This window comes from Dipteris shenzhenensis, chromosome 29, assembly GCF_047967505.1.
Source record: "Dipteris shenzhenensis isolate YYH24624 ecotype China chromosome 29, Dip_SZ_1.0, whole genome shotgun sequence".
Classification (NCBI taxonomy): Eukaryota; Viridiplantae; Streptophyta; class Polypodiopsida; order Gleicheniales; family Dipteridaceae; genus Dipteris; species Dipteris shenzhenensis.
Window position 1 is genome coordinate 24,176,961 of NC_141624.1, and position 26,745 is coordinate 24,203,705.

The 26,745-nt window shown below is 48.2% G+C and overlaps 1 protein-coding gene across 2 annotated transcripts in view; it reads right to left on the reverse strand.

Moving 5' to 3' along the window:
- Positions 1 to 6,644: 6,644 nt before the first annotated feature.
- LOC147882614 (diaminopimelate epimerase family protein) overlaps positions 6,645 to 26,745 on the reverse strand; it is a 74,467-nt gene continuing 54,366 nt past the window's right edge. For both annotated transcript variants that reach the window (XM_087400664.1, XM_087400663.1), the window contains exons 6-10: positions 25,572 to 25,751; positions 25,274 to 25,358; positions 25,112 to 25,171; positions 7,311 to 7,384; positions 6,645 to 7,058 (exon numbers count right to left, since the gene is read on the reverse strand). In XM_087400664.1, coding sequence (XP_087256790.1) covers positions 6,945 to 7,058; positions 7,311 to 7,384; positions 25,112 to 25,171; positions 25,274 to 25,358; positions 25,572 to 25,751 — 513 coding nt within the window. In that variant the 3' untranslated portion in view covers positions 6,645 to 6,944. The remainder of the gene's footprint in view (positions 7,059 to 7,310; positions 7,385 to 25,111; positions 25,172 to 25,273; positions 25,359 to 25,571; positions 25,752 to 26,745) is intronic.

Below are 26,745 nucleotides of genomic sequence, written 5' to 3' on the forward strand. Positions count from 1 at the left end.
ACTCAAGTTTGAAGCAACCATTAGCAGATCTATTAGTTCCAATGGACTCAAGAGGTTCTAAAACTTGTGTTGCTCATCATTTGCACTCCGGTGGTGTTTACAAACAGATTTGTTTGCAGAAACGTTTTTTGGTCCGTGTGTTGGACTCGGTGATTAGGACCACGTTTTCCAAAATTGTCTGTTCCATTTTGTTTCAAACGCCCAAAAATGCCTACCTGTCAGCTCTTCTTCTATTGAGATTTGGAGAAGTTTCATCTCTCTGAGATGCCAAGTCATTCGTTTTTCTGTCAAAAATCCATTCAAAGGTTCAAACCTTTGATTCCTTAATCACAAGTCAATTGCAAGGGTTGACTCCCTGTTTCCCATTCATCTGTTTGGATTTGGGAGTCCCAACAGAAGATAAATATTTGTAGATTGTCTTGCTAAGTCTAATTATGTAGTGACACCCATGTTTTGAGGCATCTTAGGTTCTATTTTCACTAGCGGTCATTACCATGGGGCCATGATTTTTTGGATATACCTTATGCAGATCAGGCTGGTTGCAATCTGAGCCGTGTACGCCCATTCGTGGTTTGCATTGGCTTGTAGTGGATGCCTTACAGGCCATTCCGATGCATTGTGATACTTGTTGGATGCATTGATAGGCCTAGATTTCCTTGTGGATGCTTTATTGATGGACGTTTAACATGTAGATGCTATTTTATGTTGAGGGAAAGTTTCAACACATTGCAGTTGATGCACTCATAGTGCTATGCTCTCTTGTATGAGAAATTATTGATGCTTATGCCCATGAACGGTGTTTATGCTTGAGGCATTTGGCTCTTATTGGCATTGGGTTTGCCATTGTTTTGTCATTGCAAGTTGACATTTTCTTTTGGGCTAGATTTGCTCATATGGATGCATAGTATATGCACATTAGTTAGATGCATTTTGATGCTTTGAGCCTTGAGTTTTGGTGACACTATCTTTCATTAAGCTAGACATGTTTGGGTGCACCTGGTATTTGATGTGATTTCTCTCTTACAGGTACTAGCATTTGGGATTTTGTTTCATTTGCATCATGGCATCCTCTTCTGTCTGAAAAGGAGTATTTCAGCATTAAAAAAGTTTGATGGGACAAACTTTTCTTTGTGGAGAGAGCAGATAAGGGATGTGCTTATTCGAAAGAAGCATATTAAACCCTTGGTAGGGATTAAAGCTAAGCCTACAGATATGTCTGAGGATGATTGGAATGAGTTGGATGCATTAGCAGAGTCTACTATTAGACTTCATCTTGTAAAGTTAGTCTATTTCACAATAGTAAATGAGCAGACCACAGAAGATTTGTGGAAGAAATTATGTGCTACTTATGAGAAGGAAACTGCCTCTAATAAAGTTTACCTCATGAAGAGGTTGTTTGAGCTGCAGATGAAGAAAGGGGTCTCCATTTCTTCTCACTTGAATGAATTCAATATTATTTTCAACCAGCTTCAGGCTCAAAAGCTGAATTTTGATGCAGAGACTAAGGCAATATTCCTCTTATGTTCATTTCCATCCTCATGGGATACCTTCCATACAACTGTCAGTAACTTTGCACCTAGTGGAGTACTAAAGTTTGATGATGGTATGGGTAGCTTGCCGAGGAGATTAGATGGAAGTCTATGGATTGTAACAAGCAAGATGTAGCATTAAATGCACAAAGGGGCATATCACAGTTCAATGTGAGAAGAAGATGCTTGATATGTATGAGAGATGTGGAAATGAGGAGAATCACTTTCCAGGATGTGAATCCACCCGCATATGTTGATAGACAGCAAGTTGTCCATGCACTAAATGTGCAGGAAATGGTGCCACCAAGTACTCCCACAGGTACACAATTGAGGGTAGATGATGGATCATCTATTAGTGAAAATAATGAGCCAAATGTGGCTGATATGCAGCTGGGACAACAAGCTGAAATTCCCATGAGAAGATCATCTAGAGTGTCTAGACTGCTTGAGAGATTTGTTCTAGGGGCAGACTATGTGATGCTTATTGATTGTGGGGAGCCTTTTTGCTTTAGAGAGGCTATGATGTGCGAGGATCAGCACAAGTGGGAGTGTGCTATGTAATCAGAGATAAATTCACTCATGAAAAATAAGACATGGGACCCGATTTCTTTGCCACATGGAAAGAGATCATTGCCATGTAAATGGGTCTACAAGATGGTCACAGGGAATGATGTGCCTAAGTACAAAGCCCGTTTGGTTGCTAAAGGTTTCAAGCAAAAGAAGGGTATGGAATTTAATGAGATCTTCTCTCCGGTTGCGAAGATGATCACACTTAGATGTGTACTTGGACTTGTGGTAGCAGAGGATATGGAGCTTATGCAAATGGATATCAAGATAGCTTTCTTGCATGGGGATCTGCATGAGGATGTCATATTCTTAGTATGCGCATCATGCATGACCGGAGTAGAAAACTCCTTTGGCTTTCACAGAAGGAGTATGTTACAAAAGTATTACTATGTTTCAATATGGAGGGGGGGAAGGCAGTAAGTACTCCATTTCCTCCATATGTGAAACTAAGTCAAGCAGATAGTCCCAAATCAGATGAGGAGAGGGCCATGGTGGCCAAGGTTCCTTGATTTTATACAGAAACACTTTCATGTGTAATTCCTGGGCTAATGAGCTTGATCCACTTATATGCGTTTTGAATGCACATTATGGGAGCTCATGACTTTGATCATCTACTAGCCACTTATAAGTGTTAACATGGTTCCTAGCCACTTGCAAGTATTTACATGTTTATTAGCCACTTTTAAGTCCACATGTTGCGTGTGTTTATATGGATTTAATTAAAAAAGAAACTTTGTTAGGACCAACATCATGCAACTTTGTTAGGACCAACATCATGCAACTTTCTCATGTTTACACAAGGAACATGCATGGTTGCATGCACATACACACGCACATATACATATATATATATATATATATATATATATATATATATATATACATATATATATATATGTATGTATCTATACATATATACATATATATCTATACATAGATACATACATATACATATATATCTATACATACACACACGCACGCACAGACACACACACATATATATATACATACACACACACATATATATGCGCATGTGTGTGACGGGGGACGAGAGATAGTACCTAACAAGTGAGAGAGAGAGAGAGAGAGAGAGAGATTACCCTCCCTAACCCTAGGAGGACACCACAAGATGGGGACTGGATACCCAGCAGCATCTGATATCCTACCCCACACCACCAAGTAGTGATAAGAGATAAAAGCGTTAATCCGGCACCCAAGAGAGGCGCAAAGGGATTTCTTTTCATGCAAAGTGTTTAGAGAAGTGTTAAATGTATCAATGGATGATGGAACCCTTTGGAAATGCTAGGGATATATGACCAAGGAATATCAAAATTGTTAAAATTATTAGGGGGATCGTAAGTCTTCCTTGAAGCCAAGTTGTGCAAAAACCTTATTCCAACTTTCCTACATAATCTTAGAAGTGGTTAGAGAACAATGAGGCACGTGATTAACCTGGCCAAGGGTTAACAGGGTTTGGGTGTGTAGCAGGAAATAGACTAACTCACTCTCTCTGCTACTCAACACTAACTGCAAACTGCAAGATAATGCACTCAACTAAATAATGAATTCCCAAAGGGCTGAATACAACTGTATGGAGGGGCTAAAACCCTCACTACAAAACTGCCCTAGACTTGATACTAAGGACAGGAGGTCAATCCTCACTAGAGATCTCTGAAAAGGCTGAGGCTAACCTGCTGCTCTACTACACGGAGACCTAGCTACCACTGGATTGAAGGTTGGAATGCCTAAGTGTGGGATGAGGAATGAGGTCCAAGGGGCTACCTTTTATAGGCCCCTTGGAGCCCCAAATAGACCAACTAATAAGACCGATCCCTGCTGCTACTACTACTGTTGATCCGACTGGAGTTCTCTATTGACCCATGTTGGAAGCTCGACTTGATAAAGTGGTACTCGACTGGCCATGTGGTAGGTGTCGTTATCAGCGCTACCACATGGCAATTGTTGCACCTGTCTACTTGTCCTCCTATGTTGCCTGTGTGTCCTACTTCTATTGTTGGCTGACTATGTGGCAACTACTATGATGTGACTACCTGCATGGCAGACTAAGTAGCTGCCTATGTGGGGTACTGCTAAGCTGATTGCCTGCGTGGCAATCCAGCATGGCCATGGGTTGTGGATGCCCATGACATCCCCTTCTGCTAAAGCTCAAACTAGGGTAGAGAAAAAGGCACCTTGTATGCTGCAAGGAGGCTTGGATAGTTTGTGAAGAAATCTTTCTTCCACCCATGGTGCTTCATGGATGCCCCCATGTTTGAACTTGAATGCATACAAAGCGTTGTCAATTGCCTGTCCCTCTTTTAAACCGATGAAGTAAAATCTGCTCAGGTCAATGACCTTGGCCTCATCAACAATTTCATGCTACACCAAATTTGATATTGATGTAAGTGCCAGACCCACATATGGCTTGAGCCATGACACATGAAAAACTGGATGCATGGTCCATGTCGAAGGTGACTGCAACTTCATGGCCACATCATTTACAACTTTGACAATGGAAAAGGGTCCAAAACTTTGATGAGAAAGCTCCGAGGACTCCCTTCCAATCTGCTTGAGACATTTCTTCATGATTCCGAAGATAGACCCATTACGCTTCCTTGTAACTCGCCCTTGAAGGGAAGCTCCCTACCTGTAGTTTCTTAAAGTGCAGGCAATGCACCCTCCCTGCTCATGAAAAAAGCAGCAGCCATTTTCCTTGGCGTACGTGACTCGAGTTGCTTCATCCAAGTACCCTCCACGGCCGTTGTTGTCCTTTGTCGTCCAATTCTTTTTCCTGTTGCCCATTGTCAAATTTCTTCCCGCTACCATCCATAGCACTAAAATTCGAGGATTTCTTACTATTGACCTGAGCTCAGAGTTTTGAGCTAACACGTATGTACACTCAATTCCGTGGCTAAAAGCTACGAACATACCACTAGGATATCGGACCGCAACCCATGAAGGAATTTGCTCAACCTCTCACTTTCCTCCATATGCAAGTATACGAACACATGAGTGAATTTGTTGGCATCGTGGCAAGAATCATGATCTAAGGTGTTCCACGAACTCCATCCAACTATAAAGAGGTGTCCCCTAATCGACATCAGAGTGGTCTTTTTGCCACTTGAACCACTAGGTCATCGCTCCGCCTGTAAGGTGCATGGATATTAGGATGCACTACTCGTCACTCATGGCCATCCTTGAGTCACAATGTCAACACTAAAAGTTCTTGCTCACCATCATACCGCGTGAAGTTGAGATTTCCCTAAAAAGAAGGCTTAACTGGCGGTGTGGCGGTGGGAGTCTCTCCATGTCCTCTCCTAATGGTCGAAGTAGAGTAAGGAGGAGTTGCCGATCACGTTCTTCCTCCTCCCGAGCGGCACGCTCTCTATGCTCCCTCACCTCGTGAGCCTCAGGATCCAAGAGTTCCCTGACTTCCTAAGCCACATGATCGCATTCCTCTCGCCTCTTGAGCTTCTCTGTCACGCTCTCTCGCAACCTACTCACAATCGTCCCACATTTCATAAATCTGAGCCATGCAGTTGAGAAGAGCCTCGAACTGCTACTCCTGTATTTACATCATGATCTGCATCATGGCCATCATAGCACACATGGAAGTATCTACAAGATTCTCCAGTGGGAGTAGTGACAATGACTGAGGTGCTGAACCCTCATCTTGCCTTGTGTTAGACTGCTCACTAATACTCATGGTGCCGACCTGCTGGCGTGGCAGTCGATTGCCCACGGGACAAGTACTGACTTTAGCGCTACCACGTGGCAATTGCTATGCCTGCCTACGTGTCCTCTTACGTTAACTGTGTTTTTGCATCTACTAGCTAATTACGTGGCAATCTCACATGATGGTTACTTATGCGATTTCCTGCGTGGTAGGCCACGTGGTTGCCTGTGTGGGTTGCAACTGAGCTGGCTGCCTGTGTGGCAATCCAACATGGCCACGAGCTGTGGATGCCTGTGAGAAGATGTGTGTTAATAAAAAGGCCCCTTAACAAGACGACACCCGAAGCTCAAATTAAATGAAAGATAATTTTATATGAAAAAGATTTTATATAAGTTTACAAAGATTGAGCAAAATTTTGGTAAAAAGAAATGATGAATCCATCATGTAGACAAAGCTCCGAGTTCAAGGTCCACTTACTTGCACCATATAAATAGAACTAAAAGTTAGAACATCATAGTTTCATTTGGGTGGATAGGTAATGCATGTATTCCAAGATTGTTATTGCTTTACCAAGGCACTAGTCATCCATCTAGATTCTAAAGTAGAAAGATTTTAAGAAAATCTTCAAAAAATACCATGTCACAAGCCACAAATATTTGTTGCATGTACATTCCGTCAATTGAAACATACCAAAGGATAATCCACTTTCTCATATAAAAAACTAAAAGAGGGGTAGTCCACACCCTTCAGTGAGAAGGATCATCTCTCTTTTTGTCCAAAAAGAGATTAATGGGGGTATTCTAAACCCTAAATAGAAAAACATAGACCACCTAAACAAGATTAAGGTGATAAATGAATTGATAAACCACACTGGTAGAATATAAGTTAAAAGGTTTCATAAGAAATCTAGCAATAATCAGCTTATCCATAGCCCCGTTTAAGCTTCTAGCAAATAACTACTTGACTAAAAAAAGGATACGCTAACCGTACTCAAGGCTAACCTTAAACAAGAAATAGAATCCTGGCTAGGAGCAGTCAAAACTTTGAAGCAGCCCTGGATGAACTTATGTACAGATTCCGCTTATGATGCATTTTCAAATATCAATAGCCTGATGGGGCACTCAAATCAATGTACTAAGTTTTTGGAATAATGGTCCATATTGTTGACTGAACTAGAGAAAAGCATCCCCTTCAAAGACAGCTTCAGCTGGTCCTGTCATGTACACATGACCGTCCTCCCTCCACTCTATCTCAAGTGGGCCACCAGGTAGATCGACAATACATTTCTGGTATACAGACATTATGCTTGTCAGTCATTAGAAGCAGTCCCCCTGGACTTTCAAGAAAGAATAATTATTGGTTTACAAACGAGTTCTCTTTTTACACTTTCCATCTATGATTGCACTTGAATGCAAGATATGTGATATGGATGCTCCTTCCAATCTCAAAAGATGTACGATATAAAGGCACAAAAAAACATCAGCAGCTCGGATATCAAATGTCAGGCAGCATCTATGAAGTCTGGAATCAGTCTGTACCTTATTTGAACGGCCTTCCAGAACTGCTGCAACAACTACTGCACAAGCTCCTGTTCCACAAGCGAGTGTTGCTCCTACAATCAAAAGCACCCATTTTCAAAGTCCCTTAAGCTTTGTAATAAAAAAAGGAGAGGTGAGTAGGAAGAGGACAAAGAAATTCAAAATCAATCGTGCAACAGGGGTAAGCTTATCAATCCCACTGAATCTAGCTGTCCTACAAGTCTATCTAGGGTTGAATCCTTGATTGCAGCCTAACATTTTTAAGCCCACCTACGGTTAGACTTCATCCAGTCTTTGCTTAGCTAAAGAGATCATGTTCCTCCCCTCAGACTGTTATGTCCTCATAAATGAAGCTGAAAAAAATTACTAACCCTGCAAAGTACATCGTGGTGGAATACACATCAAAATGATTGCAAACCCAAAGCAACAACAGAAACGAGTACCTATAGTAGATGGGAGAGCTAATATTGGTACATATGTATCATGAGTGCCATTTAAGCTGAGACATGGAAACATACAAACGACATATGCCCATTTGCTCCACATGTGAACTCCAAGAATTGTTGCCATGACAGACAGATCTAAAACAGCATTACTCACTTTGAATCTTTGCCATTCTTTGCCTCGTAGAAGCTACCTTGACCTTAAGGGGAGTTATCCATTACTTGAAATTGAGTATTGATTGCAATGCTTCTATGGGAGGTGACCAGAGAAGAAAATAGTTTTCCCAGAAATTAATGTTTCTCTCTTTGACAATCAGTTTGTGAATATCAACCTTTATATACATCTAGATGAATCCAAGAACATGCCCAAACTCATCCTCTAAAACATAAGTAGTGCAGTCAATCTCATAACACTCATAAGGCTTAAAACCCAAAACTCCATTAGGCATAGCAAGAATTAGCCACTATGGCACTCCCCACCACAATCATCAGTGCCCAAGAGGTGGGTGTAGACCATTGTTTCTCTCTCTCCGCCCCGCTCCCCGTAGCCTCTCCGCCCCCCCCTCCCATAGCCTCTCCGCCCCCCCTTCCTGTAGCCTCTCCCGCCCCTTCTCCCGTAGCCTCTCCGCCCTGCTCCCCGTAGCCTCTCCCCCCCTTCTCCCGTAGCCTCTCCGCCCCCCCTCCCGTAGCCTCGTAGCCTCTCCGCCCCCCCTCCCGTAGCCTCTCCACCCCTTCTCCCGTAGCCCCTCTTTCTCCGCTCCCCCTCCCGTAGCCTCTCCGCCCCCTCTCCTGTAGCCTCTCCACCTCCCTCTCGTAGCCTCTCTGCCCCCCCTCCCCCCCCCCCCAGCCTCTCTGCCCCCCCCCCCCCCCCCCCAAGCCTCTCTGCCCCCCCCCCCCCCCCCCCCGCCGGTAGCCTCTCCGCCCCCCCCCCCTCCCATAGTCTCTCCGCCCCCCCCCCCCTCCCATAGTCTCTCCGCCCCTTCTCCCGTAGCCTCTCCTAGCTGGGCTGAACCCCCAGTCCAACTAGGGGATTAGCTCAGCCAGGGGGTAATAGGAGATATGGCCAGCAAAGCATGGCTCAGCCTACTTTCCTCCTCTTCACATTCTCTCTAACCCCGAGTTGGGCTAAACCCCCAACCCAACCCGGGGGTTAGGTTAAGCCAAGGGGGTTCATCGTACAGCCAACTATGGATTGGCCTACCCTCTCCTCCAAGTCCCCCCTCAACTCCTTCAACATCCATCAGTACTCGGTACTCTACAGTTGCAGCCATGACACCCTCTCCATACGCACGGAATTACCAACAAGAAGGCTCAAAACAGCCCAATCCTCGGGCAACAGGATCATAATTTTTATATGCAGTAGGCAGTGAGAGAGCTACAATTGGAGCTGGCAGAAGTAAAGGCCCGACTTCACATCTTGGAAGGGCCTGGTAAGCAGGCAGTAATTGATGAGGCTGTAAAATCTTGTAAGGATTCCCCCCTTACCCCGTAGCTAGTAGTGCTTGATCAGATAACACACCTAGCAGCGTGTTTTTTTACGGATGTGCATGGCACTAAGGCAAAAATGGAATTTAATGCTCGATCGACCATGCAAAGCATATCCGATGGGCACGATACTTTGCACACACCTTCAACTAGGTGGAATTGACTTACATGCAAAGTGGCATTCCCATCGCATAAGTGCTTGATCGGATAACACACCTAGCAGCGTGTTTTTTACGGATGTGCATGGCACTAAGGCAAAAATGGTATTTAATGCTCGATCGACCATGCAAAGCATATCCGATGGGCATAATACTTTTCCTATACCTCAACTTAGGTCGTATTAAAATGTTGTCAAAGAGGCACACCCATCCGATAAGTACTTGGTCAGATAACTACAGTCAAGGATCTTGTTCACACTGAAGTACAAACTGCTAGGAAGGAAGTGTTTGTGGAAGTTGACAACAAAGCAAGTAAGTCTCATATCCAAGCAGAGATTAAAAAACACGAAGCTAGATGTGATAATGCGCTGAAGATTAGAATAGGGGGGCTCCCAAAACATTGGTACAAAGAGGAGGATACATATAGTGAAATATTGACAAAGATCAAATCAAGTTTGCCCAACATCGTATGCTCCTGCGAGCCCTCCCCCTCCCTCCCGCAACCTCTACCTCCCCCTAGCTCCCCCCCGCCTCGACCACCCTCACCCCCTTGCCTCTCCGCCCTCACCCCCTCACCCTCCGCCTCACCCCCGCCGCTGCCGCCTGCGCCCCCTCGCCCCCTCCGCTCTTACCCCCTCGCCCCCTCCGCTCTCACCCCTCGCCCCTCCGCCTTCCCTCGCCTTTCCGCTCTCACCCCCTCGCCCCTCCGCCTCACCCCGCTGCGCCCTCACCCGCCCTCCCCCGCCCTCTCCCCTCGCCTCTCCGCCTCATTCCCCTCGCCCCTCCGTCTCACTCCGCCCCCCCCTCGCTACGCCTCACCCCCCCCTCGCCTCTCCGCCTCACCCCCCCGCCCCCTCGCTTCGCCCGCCCTCGCCCCCCACTTCGCTCCCCCCCGCCCCCCGCTTCACCCCCCCGCCCCTTCGCTACGCCGCCCCCCGCCCCTCCCGCCCTTCCGCCCCGCCCCGCCCGCCCCGCCCTTCCGCCCCGCCCCCTTCCGCCCTCCCGCCCCGCCCCGCCCCCGCTCCCGCCTCTTCACCTCACCCGCCCTCCATCCTTAGCCCCCACCCCTCGCCACCTCCGCCTCCCGGCCTCCCGCCCTCGTTTCCACCGCCCTCCGCCCTCCATCTTTCCCGCTCTCCGCCTCCGCTCTCGACTGCGCCTCCGCTTCCCCCACCTGACTCACGTCGCCCCAGTTCGCCTCACCCGTCTTCTTCACACCCAGGCTCCACCCTCCCGCATCTATCCCCCCCTTTTTTTGGGTGGCAGCCTCTTCTTCATCGGAGGTCTCGCAGTTTGTCTTGGCGGTATGGCGGCTCCCTGTCGGGAACCGGAGGCCCAGTCGGACCCTCCCTCTCCAGATGCCTACCGAGTCATCTTGACAGAGCAACAATCGTCTCGGGTTCAGGAGGTTGCCAATGACTTTGCCCTTACCTCTGTTTATGGCAAAGTCATTGGACATTCCCCCTCCAGATCAGCCATTAGGGACTGGCTCCAGTCCACTCTCATGCTAGAGGACGGCCATATTGAGGAGGTGGCCCTTATGGGAAGGGGCATCTTCTGGCTCAAACTCTCCAATGCGAAAGCTGCGAGCAACCTGATTGCTGGTTCCCCCATGTCTGTGGATGGAAAGATTATTATGATCGTCCCTTGGTACAGTGGATTCAGCGCTGCGGACTTTGATGCTCGGTTCCGTATACCTCGCCATCCAGTGACGCTAGTTTTTCCAGGTCTTGCTGCTGAGCTGCGGCCGATTGTCAAGGACCTGGGCTCCCACTTTGGCTGGGTTATTGTCAACAAATTTCTGCCTTTCTCTTCTCTACAGATCACGGGAGTAGCACCTTTCGTTACCACCCAGCCAATTCTGCCAAGTCTTCAAGCAAGAGAGAGAGAGCTATATCGAAATTACGTAAATCCACATCCCTTATCTTCTCTCACTAGCCTTGACAGACCCCAATTCCCTAGATAGATCTAGATGCCACATGTCATCCATATAGGGCCTTCCTAATGCAACATTTCACCCCTCTCTTGGGATGCATTTAATTCCTTGCCCCTAGGCACAATCTTTGCACTAGGCCCTTGGTCTCAGATCTATCTAGTCTGGTGCTATCAGCCCTCACCTAGGACCTTGACATTAATCCCTCCCGATCATTTACATAAAGCGCAAACACATATATTACAAAGATAGATCCTATAAGGGAAATGTCGACTGATTCTTCCGAGGTCATGCTACCTCGGCTAGAGCGTAACATTCCTTCCCTCTTCAGACATCAGCGTCCTCGATGATAAAGTCTGGGAACACTCTCCGCAACTGATATACGGATTCCCAGGTAGCTTCGGATAGAGGCTGACCATGCCATGCAACCAACACCGTGGGTATCTTCCGATTTCGTATTTGCATTGTTCCTCGGTCCAGGATTCTTGTTGGTTTGCGCCTTGCAATATCCTCTATCTCCTGAAACAAAACCACACCTTCGATTAGTGAGTCACCAGTATGTAAAAATTTCTTTAAACGCGAAACATGAAAAACCGGGTGCACCTTACACCCCTGTGGCAATTCTAATTTATAGGCTACACTGCCTATTCTCTTTAGAATTAACCACGGCCCACAGTATCGAGGTGATAACTTAGCACACTCTCCTGAAGTCAACGACTTCGAGTGCGAAGGAATTCTGAGAAAAACTTTTTCTCCTTCTTCAAATACTCTTATAGACCGATTTTCATCCGCATACACCTTGGCTCTATCCATAGCCCGACGGATATTAGCTCTCGCAAGTGCTAGCATCTCCCGCATCTGAACTACAAAGTTCGCGGCACTAGGCACTTTCTGAGGTACTCCAACTATAGTCGGATTGACTGGTCTATAACCATAGTTCAGCTCAAACGGACTGAACCCAGTAGATGAGTGTTTCCTATCATTGTAGGCAAACTCCAACAATGGCAACCACTTGTCCCATGTATGTTGCCTCAATGATACATATGCCCTCAGCATATCCTCTAAAGTTTGGTTGACTCTCTCCGTCTGACCATCCGTCTCAGGATGATCCCCACTACTCATTCCCAACTCCGTCCTTAGTGTCTAAAATACCGCTGTCCAAAAATGACCGGTAAATCTGACATCTCTGTCTGACACTATGGATCTAGGCAATCCATGCAGACGAAATATATGTCTAATAAACAAATCCGCTACTTGCGGGGCACTAATAGACTCTCTAGTCGGAATGAAGTGAGCCATCTTGGTTAGACGATCAACCACCACAAGGATAGAATTATACCCTCCTTGCGTTGCAGGTAGTCCTACAATAAAATCCATGGAAATGCTCTCCCACTTACTTAGTGGTATTTCCAAGGGCTGTAAAAGTCCGGGTGGCTTCACCCGCTCGGCCTTACTTACCTGACACGAAAAACACCGTGTCACATATTCATGAATATGCTTTTTCATCTTTGGCCAAAAGAAATCTCGCTTCACGAGATCATATGTCTTCTCGACTCCTGGATGTCCCACACACGGGCTATCATGGCATTGTCGAATGACTCTCTGCCTGAGATCATTCTGACCAGGTACTACAACCTTGCCATTTCTAACTAGCATACCATCCCTTATGGTATATCTTGCATAAGTTTGGCCTTTTCTGGATGCCAGGTCATCCTTTTCACTTTCCCCGGGTTTTAACACATGAGCTTTAGGCCACAAGCTCTGGACAAACTCGTCCACCTTTTGAGTTTCTCTGATCTCGGTCATTAGAGCACTCTCTAATACCGTGAAACTCAGGTTGTGCATAATGCGAGACAACGCATCAGCTACCTTATTGTCTTTTCCTCTTCGGTACCGAATCGTTAGATTAAACTCCTGCATGAGCTCTGCCCACCTAGCTTGGCGGCCCCTCAAGTCAGGCTGTTTACAAAAATGTTTCAGAGTATCATGATCTACATCCACATAAAACTCTGAACCATACAAATAATGCCTCCATGTTTTCAAAGCATGGATAACAGCATACAACTCCAATTCATGAGTTGGCCAATTCCTTTGAGAGGGAGAAAGCTTCTTGCTTTCAAAGGCTACTGGCCTTCCCTCTTGAAGGAGGACTGCTCCTACCGCAATGCCACTTGCATCGGTTTCTAGGAACAACGGTTTCTGGGGATCAACTATTTTTAACACCGGTCCTGAGACCACAGCTTGTTTTATGGTGTTAAAACTTTCTTGTTGATTCTGTCCCCAAATAAAAGGTACTTTATCTGAGGTCAGATCAGTCAAGGGCGATACTATTCCGGAATATCCTTTGATATGCCTTCTATAAAACTGGACAAATCCCAAGAATGATCGCAACGCGGTCAGACTCTGAGGGATTGGCCAAGTTAGTATCGCAGCCACTTTCTTCGGATCCATTTCTACCCCCTGTGGAGTAATTATGAACCCTAAATACTCAAGCCTAACCATACACAGTATAGTTTTCTTTTTATTCACATAAAGACTGGCTTTCCTCAAAGTACTGAACACTATCCTTAAGTGTTCACAATGTTCAGTAACACTTTTACTGAATATCAAGATATCGTCAATGAAATGTACTACGAACTTTCCGATATACGGACGTAGTAAATCGTTCATAAGCATGACGAAGGTCGCTGGAGCATTGGTAAGTCCGAAGGGCATTACCAAAAACTCATAATGACCAAACCTGCTTCTAAAAGCGGTTTTATGCACATCCTCGGCTCTAATCCGGATCTGATGATAGCCGCACTTAAGATCTATCTTGCTGAAAATCACGGCTCCATGTAATGCATCTAGCAAATCATCAATCCGAGCCATCGGATACCTGTGCTTAACAGTGATATTATTCAATGCTCTGTAATCTATACAGAGGCGAAACGTATCATCCTTTTTCCTCTTTAATATCACTGGTGAAGCAAAAGGTGAGAAACTTGGTTGAATCTGCCCCAACTTGAGGTATTCTTCCAGTTGCCTACGCACCTCTGCTTCTTCAGTAAAACTCATTCTATAGGGAGGTCTATTTACAGGTTCTGCCCCCGGGATCAGTTCAATCTTATGCTGAACTTTCCGCTCTGGAGGTAACCCATAAGGTAGTTCATCCCTAAAACATTCAGAGAACTCCTCTGTTATAAGATTAGCCAGCTTGGCCATCTCATCACTTTGCGTAACATCAGTGCTAGTCGAAGAATCATTCACCGACTCTACCGATGCGGTGCAAAGGTACAAAAACTCTACTTGAGCCTTTCTGATTTCCATCACGGAAACCAACGGTCCCTGAGGTATATCTTTTTCACCTCGCAAGACATAAAGCACATCATTCATCTTGAATTGATATACGTGCTTTTTCCAATCAATGGCTGGATTCTTCTTAGAATGCCACGCCATTCCCAGGGCTATATCTGCATGAGCAAGCTTGGTCATTTCAAAATCAAGCTTCTCAGCATAGTCCTGAATCCGAAGCTCCAACTGGGTAACCCTTTGGTCCCATACTTCAGTTGAACTTCCATCTGCCATCCTGACTGTATACGCATAGTCAGATGGACTTGTCCTTAGTTTCAGCCTCTTCACGAGCTTGGAGTTAATCACATTGTGAGTTGACGCTGAGTCAAACAACACAATGACATCATGACTGGCCACTTGCCCTTTCATCTTGATTAACTCCGTATCATTGAAGGCTGTATACCCCGTTGCTGCGGGCTTAGATAGGATGTTATCAGGTGCACTCGTCACTAACTTAGCAACAGATACACATAACAAACAAGGTACTAACCTCTGAGAAGGTCCCGCCAGTTGCATCTGCATATGCTCCGCACTGGGACTCTCCTGCATTTCCACGTCGCATTCAGATATTATCATACTAGCCGTGCGACGATCTTTATTCAGTGGACAATCCTTCCACTGATGCCGCTGAAGGCAGCCGAAGCACAATCCTTCTTTTCTAGCTTTCTCTTTTTGTTCAGGGGTCAACGAGGACTTTGACCAAGCCCGGGCTGCCATTGGAGTTATTTTCCTTTTCACCCCAACGGTGGTACTTGTCTTTACTGGTCCCTCAACCGGCTTCACCTGCTTGGTTTGGCCACCTGGCTGGGAGACACTTGTCTTTGAAACCCATTTCCTCGGAAATCCCCCTTTCCTCGGGTGCTCATACTGAGTCCCTGCCTGCACGAATCCACCAGATCTGCCTCTGGCATCCTCATAGTTCAGGGCTACTGCAATAGATTCATCTAATGTAGTTACATATTTAGCCCGAACTTCCATTTTGATCTTGTCGTTCAGTCCATAGATATAGTCCTTTAACTGAACCGACATAGGGAGAGGGTCTGTTATTTTCATAACACATTCCCTAAATTTGTCAGTGTACTCTGCCACTGACAAGCTCCTCTGACGAAGATTTCTATAAACATCCCAAGCTCGGGATTCTTCATCAGGTGGGAGAAAGTGTTTCTTGAATTCAGCTTTGAACCCTTCCCAGGTGGTTGGAGCAACTTGATCCTTCTGTTGCTTTATCCACCATCTGTCCGCTGCCTCAATAAACAGGTGTGTGGCCTCGCGGATTTTCTTTAGATCGGATTTAATCTCACAAATGGCGAAGGCTTCTTCCCACTTGTGCAACCAAACCTCGATCACATCAGAGCTGCGCTCGGTCATCCGACCAGCGTACTTCTCCGGTCTATAATTAGCGATATTAGGCACTTTGACCCTTGCGCGCTCTAAGGAATGTACACTGGGCTCTGGCTCTGCTGGAGCTTTGCCCTTGTCAATCCTAGACGGTCTAGCCGACAAGGCTTGCACCATCTCCCTAATCTCATTTTGACCAGCATTCGCCTGAAGTTGCTGGTTCATAATCTGCTGTAAAGCATCCTCTAATATTGAAATCCTACCAGCCAACGTAGGTGCTGCCTGATGTGACATTGGTTGTGTTGACTGTACTCTAGACTCGCTAGGATTTATTCTTGAAGTCTGTCCTTCTGCTTCCATAAGTTCACAATGGAAGATGGAGGGGGGTTTTTTTTTTTTTTTTTTTTTTTTGGATTTCCCCCTTTTCTTATACACAGAAAATTAAACGACAGTCCCTGCTGGAAAAAAAAACGAACTAGCAGGTACTTAGAAATTTCTTCGAAAGACACAAACACTCCCTGGATCCAAATCCGCCATCAATTCGTGTGATCGTCTGTCTGCTTGAAAGTCACCCGTCACCCGTCACCATCTACCGTCCGTCGACGTGCACGCCGCTCAATTCCGTATCACGTTCCTACGCTGGTCTATTCTAGAAGCTGCGCCTGGTTTCGTCAACGACGCCACACTATTGCAATAAAATATCAACCTGCCCCGTTCGTTATTTTCATCACTTGCGTGGAGATGACGATACGCAGATAAAACTCGTGGTGACTGGTTGAATAACGACGAATAGTGGCTGGTGCGTGTACGACTCCTGGTCAGCAGCCCTGCGATAAGGCGTCACTCAATCTGCTGCTCTCCGTCGTCACGGCGACTCTCTAGGTACAGCCACCATCTGAGAAGTCCCGACTGACCGGCGAACCACCACGCTATCAACCCGTCCCTAATCACGGCCGCTGCGAGATCGCCAATTCGTAGACCCCTTTCTGTTCCTTGCGCTCTGATACCAAATGTCAACAAATTTCTGCCTTTCTCTTCTCTACAGATCACGGGAGTAGCACCTTTCGTTACCACCCAGCCAATTCTGCCAAGTCTTCAAGCAAGAGAGAGAGAGCTATATCGAAATTACGTAAATCCACATCCCTTATCTTCTCTCACTAGCCTTGACAGACCCCAATTCCCTAGATAGATCTAGATGCCACATGTCATCCATATAGGGCCTTCCTAATGCAACATTTCACCCCTCTCTTGGGATGCATTTAATTCCTTGCCCCTAGGCACAATCTTTGCACTAGGCCCTTGGTCTCAGATCTATCTAGTCTGGTGCTATCAGCCCTCACCTAGGACCTTGACATTAATCCCTCCCGATCATTTACATAAAGCGCAAACACATATATTACAAAGATAGATCCTATAAGGGAAATGTCGACTGATTCTTCCGAGGTCATGCTACCTCGGCTAGAGCGTAACAGTTATGCACGAACTTTCGCCGACACGGTGACTACGGCAGGAGCCCCCCGAGTTCGTGTGGCTGTGGCGGACCCTGCGACTCTCCCTGCAGTGATCGAGATCGTGACAGATGCCGGCAGCATCACCCAGAGCATGGTAGTCACCGGACAGCCAGGCCAGTGCCTGAGGTGTCACGGCTTTGGGCACTTGGCTGCTGTTTGTCCACGATTCGCCAGTTCCTCTCGGCCTCCCCCGCCCCCTCCCCCTCCGCCCCCTCTGCCCCTCTCCGGGCAGCCACGTCAGGAGGAGCAGAGGTAGCCGGAGTCCGGTCCAGAGTTAGCTGGCGGTTGGACTGAGGTTAGAAGGAAAAGAGGAAAGAACAAGAAGATTTCTAATAAAGGCAAGGAGGCAGAGGTTACCCAACCTGCAGCAGCACCTCAGAGACCTGACAGGCAGCCGCCCCAGGGTCTTGGGAGAGCTGCTTCTTCGATGGTAGCCCGCCCTCCACAGCTTCAGGTCCCCCTCTCTTCCGCTCCCCAGCCCCTTTCCACTCAGTCCCAGCCCCTTCCCTAGTCGCACCCCCCTTTTCCCAACCCGCAGCTTCAACCCCCGCCTCTTCCTCCTCAGTCTCCTCCTCCTTCTCAGCCCCAGTCCCAGGTGCATCCCCATCCCCCCCCCCCCTCGCCTCTCTCAGCTCTCCTGCAGAGTTAGCTGTACCGATGGTTCCTCAGCCGAGGGCAGCCCCCACTCCCCCTCCTCCACCCCCCCCGCTAGTCGCCTCCGTGGAGTCTGAGTCGCCTACCCCCCAGCCACCTCCCCCTTCCCCTCCACAGGCAGGACACCCTGAGTCTACACCACCACTGGAGCAGGCTTCCCTGTCCGCTAGCCCCTCAGTTGCAGACTCTGGTGGGCCTCAGCTTCAGGAGAGAGAGCTTCCTCGCGACTTTTACAGATCTGGCCCCTGGGACTACTTGGATGTGGCCGACCTTGGGACCTTCCCTGCTTGTCTCGACATCAGTATCTTCCTGCTCCGCAAAGGGGCGGATGGGAAGATAGCAGCCTTGGCCCCGAGGGATGGCCCTAGCTTTGCTTTCACGTTTCTCAGCGACGGCATCGAGACTTGGACAGACGACTCGGTCTGGGAGGCTCTCAGAGAGCAGACGCACGCTCAGGTTTGCTCCTGGATAGGCCCGTCCGGTGGGCAGCTTCTCGAGACTCAGTGGTCCGAGGGTGATGTGCGCCTGCGGTGGCGTTGCGCCGCCAAACGCTTCAGACTGATTGTGATCCTCAGGCCCCCTCTGTCATGGCCCCTCCCCCAGGATGTCAAAGCCTGGACCCCTCAGAAACTCCGACCCTTCTACGGGATGACTACTTCAGAGATCTCGAGCTGGCTCGAGAAAGCATTTGCTCATGGCACCAAAGGCCTCTCGCCTTTGCTAAAGGTGTTGAAGAACGGGCAGGACGACCCCGCCTCCCCCTCCAAACCTTCTCATAAGCGTCAGCGCCTCCACTCCGAAATGTCAGCTTCTTCATCGACATCTGCCGCGAGCAGACAGTTGTTCGCAGCCTCCCAGTCCTCACCATGAGCCTACACCTTGTCTCCTGGAATGTGAACGGGTTTCATTCTTCTGGCACCCGTGGTCCTAGGAAGCTCATTTTGAGACAGGAACTTCAACCAGCAGTGATTGGTCGTTTGGATGTACTTCTGCTCCAGGAGCACAAGCTTTCTGTGGCTCATTCCCGTAGCTGCGGGAAGATTCTCCCTGAACGTTCTCACACTTATTGGGAGCCCTCGATCGGCGCACAGGGGAGGAGTGGAGGTGTCTGTACTTCCGTGTGCGAGCAGTTAGCCCAGGGAGTTTTTGGTCATGGCACGTTGATCCCAGGCCGTGCCCTTTGGGTAGGCCTGGAATTGGAGGGTTCCAGAATAGGAATCCTCAACATTTATGCTCCCACAGACCTCCGGTGCAGAGCCACCTTCTGGAGGACACTCACAGGGATTCTCCCAGACTTGGATTCCTGGATTGTTCGAGGTGACTTCAACAATCTGGAGACCTTGGAGGACCAGCAGGGCAGAGGACCAGAGTTTACTGGCATGTCTCAGGCAGAGCAGTCCGCTTGGGACTCTTTTATCTTCGCGACAGGAGGTAGGGACAGCTGGAGAGACCCGTCCTTCCGTCGTTGGCACGGGAGCTTGGACTTCTCGTGGGGCTTCCGCAGGGAAGGAGGCAAACTCCTGGAGAGGCTGGATAGATTCTATGTTAGTGATTGGGCCATCAACAGAGGCGGTCAGGCGGGTATAGTTCCAAGGACGATACTTTCCGACCATGCGCCTGTGCTCTTATCATTAGACTCGGCAGTTCAGGCCCTTCCCCCCCGCTCGTGCCGGATTCCCGACTCCATCTTCTCGAGGGAGGACGTGCGTAGCAGTATCGGCAGTCTATGGGACAGAGATTGGGGCGAGTGCGTGGATCTGGTTGATTCGGTGGCACAGGCTTTACAGGAGTCCAGCCAGATTTGCCAGCTCGCAGCCCTACAGGTTCGACAGGAGTGGTGGGGCAGAGAGAGAGCTCTTCGGAGGGACCTCGCTTCCATTCAGCGACTCCAGCAGGCAGCCCCGGGCTCGGAGGAGCTTCGGATCCAGGCCCTTCGAGCCAGAGCCCTTCTTGAGGAGACTCTCAAGCGCCGTTCAGAGTTTTCCTATCACGCCTCTCTCTCTTTCTGGGCTCGGAAGGGCGACCGGATGTGCAGGGAGTTCTTCAGGACGCATGGCCAGAGAGCAGCAGGTGATCAGCTACGGAGTCTTAGGACAGCGGAGGGGCACATCGTTACTGATCCGGGTGAGGTCTTGGGGTTGGCTACCGACTTCTACAGGACTCTTTTCCAGCAGGAGCAGCTTGCCCCTCGCACTCGACGCTCCCGTGAGGAGGTGTGGAGGCACATTCCATCCCTGGTCCAGCCCAGCATGCAGGCGACGTTGTTGGCACCGTTCACTACGGACGAGATGTTGGAGGCCTTGATGGCCATCGACGGGCAGAAATGCCCTGGCGAGGATGGGCTATCCCGAGCTTTCTTCACCTCCTTCTGGGATCAGATCCATCAGCCCCTCCTAGCAGCTCTTCAGAGGATTTTCAGCAGCGGATATATGCCAAAGAGCCTCTCCTCGGGACTGATTTGCCTCATCCTGAAGGGAGGAGATCGACAAGAGATCCGTCAGTGGCGCCCGATCACCCTCCTCACCACTGCCTACAAAATCCTTGCCAAGATGATCAGCGCCAGAGTTCGGCCTCTACTTCCAGACCTCATTCATGACACTCAGACAGGCTTTGTCCAGGATCGCAGTATCCTGGATAATGTCTTCACCTTCTCAGAGGCGGCGGAGTGGGCTCAACACAGTGGGTCACACTTAGCCATCCTACTTCTCGACTTTGAGAAGGCCTACGATCGAGTGGACTGGTCCTTCCTGGAGGGGACTCTGGAGCGACTAGGTTTCCCAGCAGGATGGATTCAGGGTATTTCAGCATTATACAGGACAGCTTCTAGCAGGGTCATCATTGGCGGCAGGATGGGAGAGCGTTTTCGTTTGGAGAGATCAGTGCGTCAAGGCTGCCCCCTTGCTCCTTACCTGTTTCTCTTCTTCGCCGAGGCTATGACATACTACCTTCGGGCGAGGTCTACTGGGATCCGAGGTATTCGCCTTCCCCTCCGGGAGGACACGGAGCTCCTGGACTCGGAGTATGCGGATGACACAGCACTGTATGTCCAGGATGATGAGATGATGTTGGAGAGGGTGAGGATGGCCCTAGAGGTCTTCTGTTCGGCAGCCGGTGCGAAAATCAACTGGAACAAATCAGTTGGTTTTCTCACAAACCCCGGGGCGTGCTCTCAGTGGGGGAGGTTTTTGGGTTTCAGGTGGATCCCGCGGGGACAGACAGCTAGATATCTCGGCTTTCAGGTCGGCCTGGATATCACGCCAGCTCAGCAGTTTCTCCCGGTGCTAGATTCCATTCGACGGAAGCTGGCTTTCTGGAGCACTGCTAAGCTCTCCCTTGCAGGTCGTGCCCTGGTAGTCAACCAGGTCCTCCTAGCCACGGCTTGGTATGTGGCTTCCTGCTGGTGTTTCTCGAGATCCAGCGTGGCACAGCTTAGGAGGTTGGTTCGGAACTTCCTGTGGTCCGGGGGGGATGGTCTCAGAGATACCAGAGCCAGGGTTGCTTGGCAGACAGTCATCCTTCCGCAGGCTGAGGGTGGCCTAGGGATCATCGATCCAGAGCTTCAGAGTCAGGCCCTGTTGGGCAAGCTAGTTATCCGCGGTTTGACCCCGGGGGGGCAAACGTGGAAGATGTTACTTCAGCAGGGGGTCGGTTCTTGTGTCCCGTGCCGAGGTGGAGAGTGGCTACCGTCCCTCAGGTGGATCTTCACTTTCGCCCCGCTCACTCAGCCCCGCTCCCCACTTGTTCGTAGCCTCCTCATGGTTTGGAGGCGGCTCCGCCTCAGTCTCATACAGTCCCCTCCTAGCTGTCAGGAGGAGATCGATCGCCAGCCGCTTATCTGGAACGATCAGGTCAGAGATGCCGAGGGCCTTCAGCTGGGGGAGAGATCACACATCAGGTGGGACGGCTGGATGCGGGGGCCAGCCCGGTCCCTTCGAGTTTGGAGGGACACGTAGACATTTAGAGACCGCTGATCTTACAGACGCAGCTGGAGGTGCCCGTGGAGCTCAGGCGAGACGTACGGAGATAGACGGAGCGATTCCAGCTGATTGGTTGGTTCCACCCGAGTTTCAGACCCTCATGCCTGGTGATGACCGTTGGCTGGGACAGTTCACCCCCCGTGGCATCCCACTGGTGGTTGCAGGTCGGATGGACGACTCCTCTGTTTCCTTCTTCGCGGTTATGGGGGATGGCCGACTCAGGAGAGAGGATGTGCTTATCGACCCCCTACTCCCATGGCAGAGGGTTCGTGTCGTAGGCCTCATGGGGAAGGTTTGGCGGACCGATCCTAGCATAGAGCAGGATCAGCTGCAGCTTTGGCGACTCTGGCTCTGGGAGGGGCGGGCCTTGTCAGAGCTTGATTGGGACCCAGGAGAGTGGAGATGGCCAGAGATTGTGACAGGTCAGGGGCCGACCTCTTTCTTTGCCTACAGCACGACATTGGGCAGGCGAGTTCTCGGGAGGATGCAGAGCCGCCCTCCCACCCAGCGGCCCAGTTGGTATGCACAGGGTATTTCCAGGTTATTTTTGCAGGCCTTCTGGAAGGCCTTGTGGGAGAGCTGGCGGCCGCGGAAGATCTCCTACTTCCTGTGGCTTCTTGCCCACAAAGGTCTTCCAGTGGGGAGCTGGTTGCGGCAGATAGGTCAGGACGGACGCTGTCAGATCTGTCATGAGGACGAGGAGTCACCAAAACACTGCCTATGGAGTTGCACTCGGGCCCAGGAAGTGTGGAGGTGGACCTTCGGGATCCTTACTCGCGCAGCACCGGAGCTAGGATTGATCACTTGGGGCGCGTTCTGCTGGTGCAGCACCGCACCTGGTTTTCATCACTTATTCGAGGCATGTCAGCAGGACCCCACATTCCTTATCACACAGGAGACGTGGGGGCCGCTCGAGAGCATCCCGCCGCACCTGGCAGAGGCTGGCACAGGAGCTCAGGAGAGGCAGCCAGTCTGGGAGATTATTAGCAGCATCGCAGGATGGCACATTTGGACCTCGCGCTGCGCGCAGATCCTCGGTGGCACCTCCTTATCGACTGCCCAGATCATGACTGACATCTGGAGTGAGATTATACACACCCTCAGAGGCCAGTGGGACCAGATACAGGGGGACTCCCGGGCCGGCCGGGAGAAGCGGAGACGTTTCCTCCGGGTTTGGGACACACAGGGCCTCTTCTTCAAGCATACTTCGCAGGGCCTTCAGTGGCGCTACTCACCACCTCTCTGGCTGTTCATTCACACTCGCCTGATCCCTCCGTGAGAGAGAGCTTTACTTTTGTTACCTTTTGGGCTGCGTCCGATTTGTGAACGCAGCCCGTCAGCTGCAATGCTGACCTCTTGTATCTTGTTTTCGAAGTAATATAATTAGCACTGCTTTTTCGGCAAAAAAAAAAAAAAAGTTTGCCCAACATCGAATGGGTGAATGATGATGAGCAGGATGATGACAACTCCAGGCCAGCTTCTATTTTGCACTATAGAGGTCATGCAATCCTTACACTGAAGTCAAAAGATATGCGGATCAAGCTTCTTCGACAATCTTACAAGCTGAAGGGCACCAAAGTATGGATAGCAGAGGAGCTTACACAAAATCAACTCAAGATTAAGGCAACTGAATAGCTAAAGTCAGGGCTGCCAGAAAGGATGGAAAATGGGCAGTTTACCGTGAAGGGGTAGCACTAATCAGAGATTTTACATCAAAACCAAAAGACTCTCAGTCTTAAACTGATGTATGGCTGTTTACTCTCCAGAATATCATGTAGGTACTCTAAATAATTGGGGTTGCTTTTTGCACTCCTTGGGAGCTGCCATGTGCCCTCCCTAAAGCAGATGTACTAGAGGGTTTCTTGCTGTCCCATAGACCTTTTGGTCTCCAGTGGATGTTAATAGACTTTCTTTCTTCTTTCTTTCTATCACATACATATCCAAACACCCACACACAATTGAACATCCATTTATACAAAGGTCTTCATATTGAGTTTTCTTTAGCACTTTGGAGATGAAGGGCAAACTCAGTCGTGGCAAAGGCTAAGAAGGCCAATCAAACTGTAGTCCATTATCTCTTCATTCAAAGTACAACTGGTTGTCAAGGCTATAACAGGAGGTTCGGGCCTGAGCCATGCTAGAGAAGATCACCCAGCGTCGCTCAGAGTTCTCATTTCATGCTTCCAAGTCCTAGGCTAGGAAAGGCGACAGGATGTGCAGAGAGTTCTTCAGGACCCATGGACACAGGTCAGCAGGGGAACAGCTCCGTTCTCTTAGGGCGCAGGATGGTAGTGTCAGGACAGATCCAGACGAGGTCCGGGACTTGGCGATTCAATTTCTACAAAAGCTTCAAAACATTTCACCTGGGAGGAAATTCCCAACCATATGCACTCCGAATCAGCATACAGGTCAGTCATCATGCATACAAGGCGTCGAGGATCTGAAACAGGCACACATGGATTTAGGGGAGCTAGCAAGCTCACCTCCCAACTGTAGCCTTGAAAATGAGCCATCAGCTCATATATATAGACTCACCTAGGGGTACCCCTATCATAAGGACACCCATACATTGGGGATAGTCATAAATTATAACTAACCCCTTTTACAGGTTCTACTATCTTAAACTAAGCCCATCCTAATTGCCAACTCATGCTATGAACTTAGGGTCATAACATCTAGCAAGGATGATGTTTCCTTGGCATGAGTCCCAACCTGCTACGGTACTTTCGTATCTCTCTTTTCTTGTAGAAAGTATAGCTTTAGTTTTCATAATCCTAAATGTATTACAAGCAACACAGAAGTACAAGCTTGATGTTTCCATACAACTACACTACACGCTAAGACTCCAACATTCTTGACATATTCAAAAACAAAAGAGTAGCAATTGGAAGGCTGATGACTACTTCGCAAAGAAAGAGCAACTAACAATAAATTAAGTCAATTTTTATTCATACAAAAACAATGCTCACCTGCACCCCGCTCCCATACCCTCATGCGCAAATGAGAAGGAGAGAGCACCTGCACAAATTCTGAGAAGAAAGATCCTTTTATGAGCTCTTTGTAATAATATACAAAACCTTCCTATGTCTCTACGATGATCATGGCGATTTGCCTCCACAAAATCATTCTACCTGTGTTTGTCCTAGCTGGAAAAACTTCATGATGTTCAAAAAGAGGCCCGATTTGCTCCAATGATAAAGAATTTACATCTAAATCCTGTAAAGATTAAAAACACAAAATTATAAATTATAAGGCCCTTTCACAAGCCACAAGACTATGGATCACAAAAACATGTTGACTTGACCTAAATTTTGTAATCATTTGTTCCATTCCTTTGAGATCCTTTCATGTATGATATGATACAAAGTGTAACCATTGATCAATATTCAATAAAACAAATCACAAAGCTTATGGTTAGTTGTCAAATACCTTACCATCTCCCTCTCCAAAAGTGACACAATGTGGATTTCCCATGCTAACACATGTCACCAACCATGATTTCCCTCCGACCACCAAAGGCACTTTGACAACGTCCCCATTTTTTTCGGAAGGAAGTTTGGTTGGCACATCAGCAGCATTCAAGATTGGTGGCCCCATGTCAACTTCAACCTGCCATACGAGCAAATTCCATTGCTCTCTCTCTCTCTCTCTCTCTCTCTCTCTCTCAACAACATGCCGTATGCAAGAAGGAACACCTATGGGGCTGAAAGTTTATGTACACCATACTCATACAAGCAGTAACGCTCTACAAACAAAGTTACTCAATAAACATAAAATATCAAATAGCCATTAATTAGAAATTAACAATCCTTCACATATCATTCAAATTTCACACAAGGCTTAGAGTAAAGAAAGGAAAAAAGGAGAAGAATAAGGCACCCGATGGGGTCTGAATGGGGTATAACGCCTACTTGGGATGATCCCAGGTATATTTCTTTATCACACTAATGCTCAGCTTCACTCACAAGTAATGCAAACCCTTGGATATAAGGTAGGGGAACCTAGAAGACCTAGAACGTAAATACAAAGTCCAATATATACAACGATCTCCCTAAATTGGGAGAACTCAATACATAAAACTCTACAAAACTGTAGAACGTAGCCACTGGCTGCCCCTTAATAACCATTACATGAAAGAGACCCAAAACTCACCAATCTCAGCAAAAAGAATTCGCACCAATCTGTCTCCAAATTTTTGAAAGATGGTTCAAATCAAAATTAATTAGTATTTTCAACCTAAACATGGTTAGAATCTTCAGAATTCAAAAGATATATGTTAGGACCACATAAATTAGTTTTAGAAGAGCCTACAGGTGAAAAACCAAAACTACAAGTCACTTTCAAATGGGCTCACATGTGAAAAACATAATGCAAAACAAGACAACAGCCAAGCGCAATTATAGATGGAAACCGAATTCACGACGTACACTTGCCCAATGGCTTGTCCCCAGTATTGGGAAATCGCAGGCTTAAGTGGGGATTACCAGCAAGTTGAACAGCAAAAGGGAATCATGTAGCAGTACAAGAGCGAAGCGAAGTTGTTAGAGGGGTAAGCAGACAGCAAAGAAAGTGGCCAAGGGAGTAGCACGGGAGCAGTAGAGAG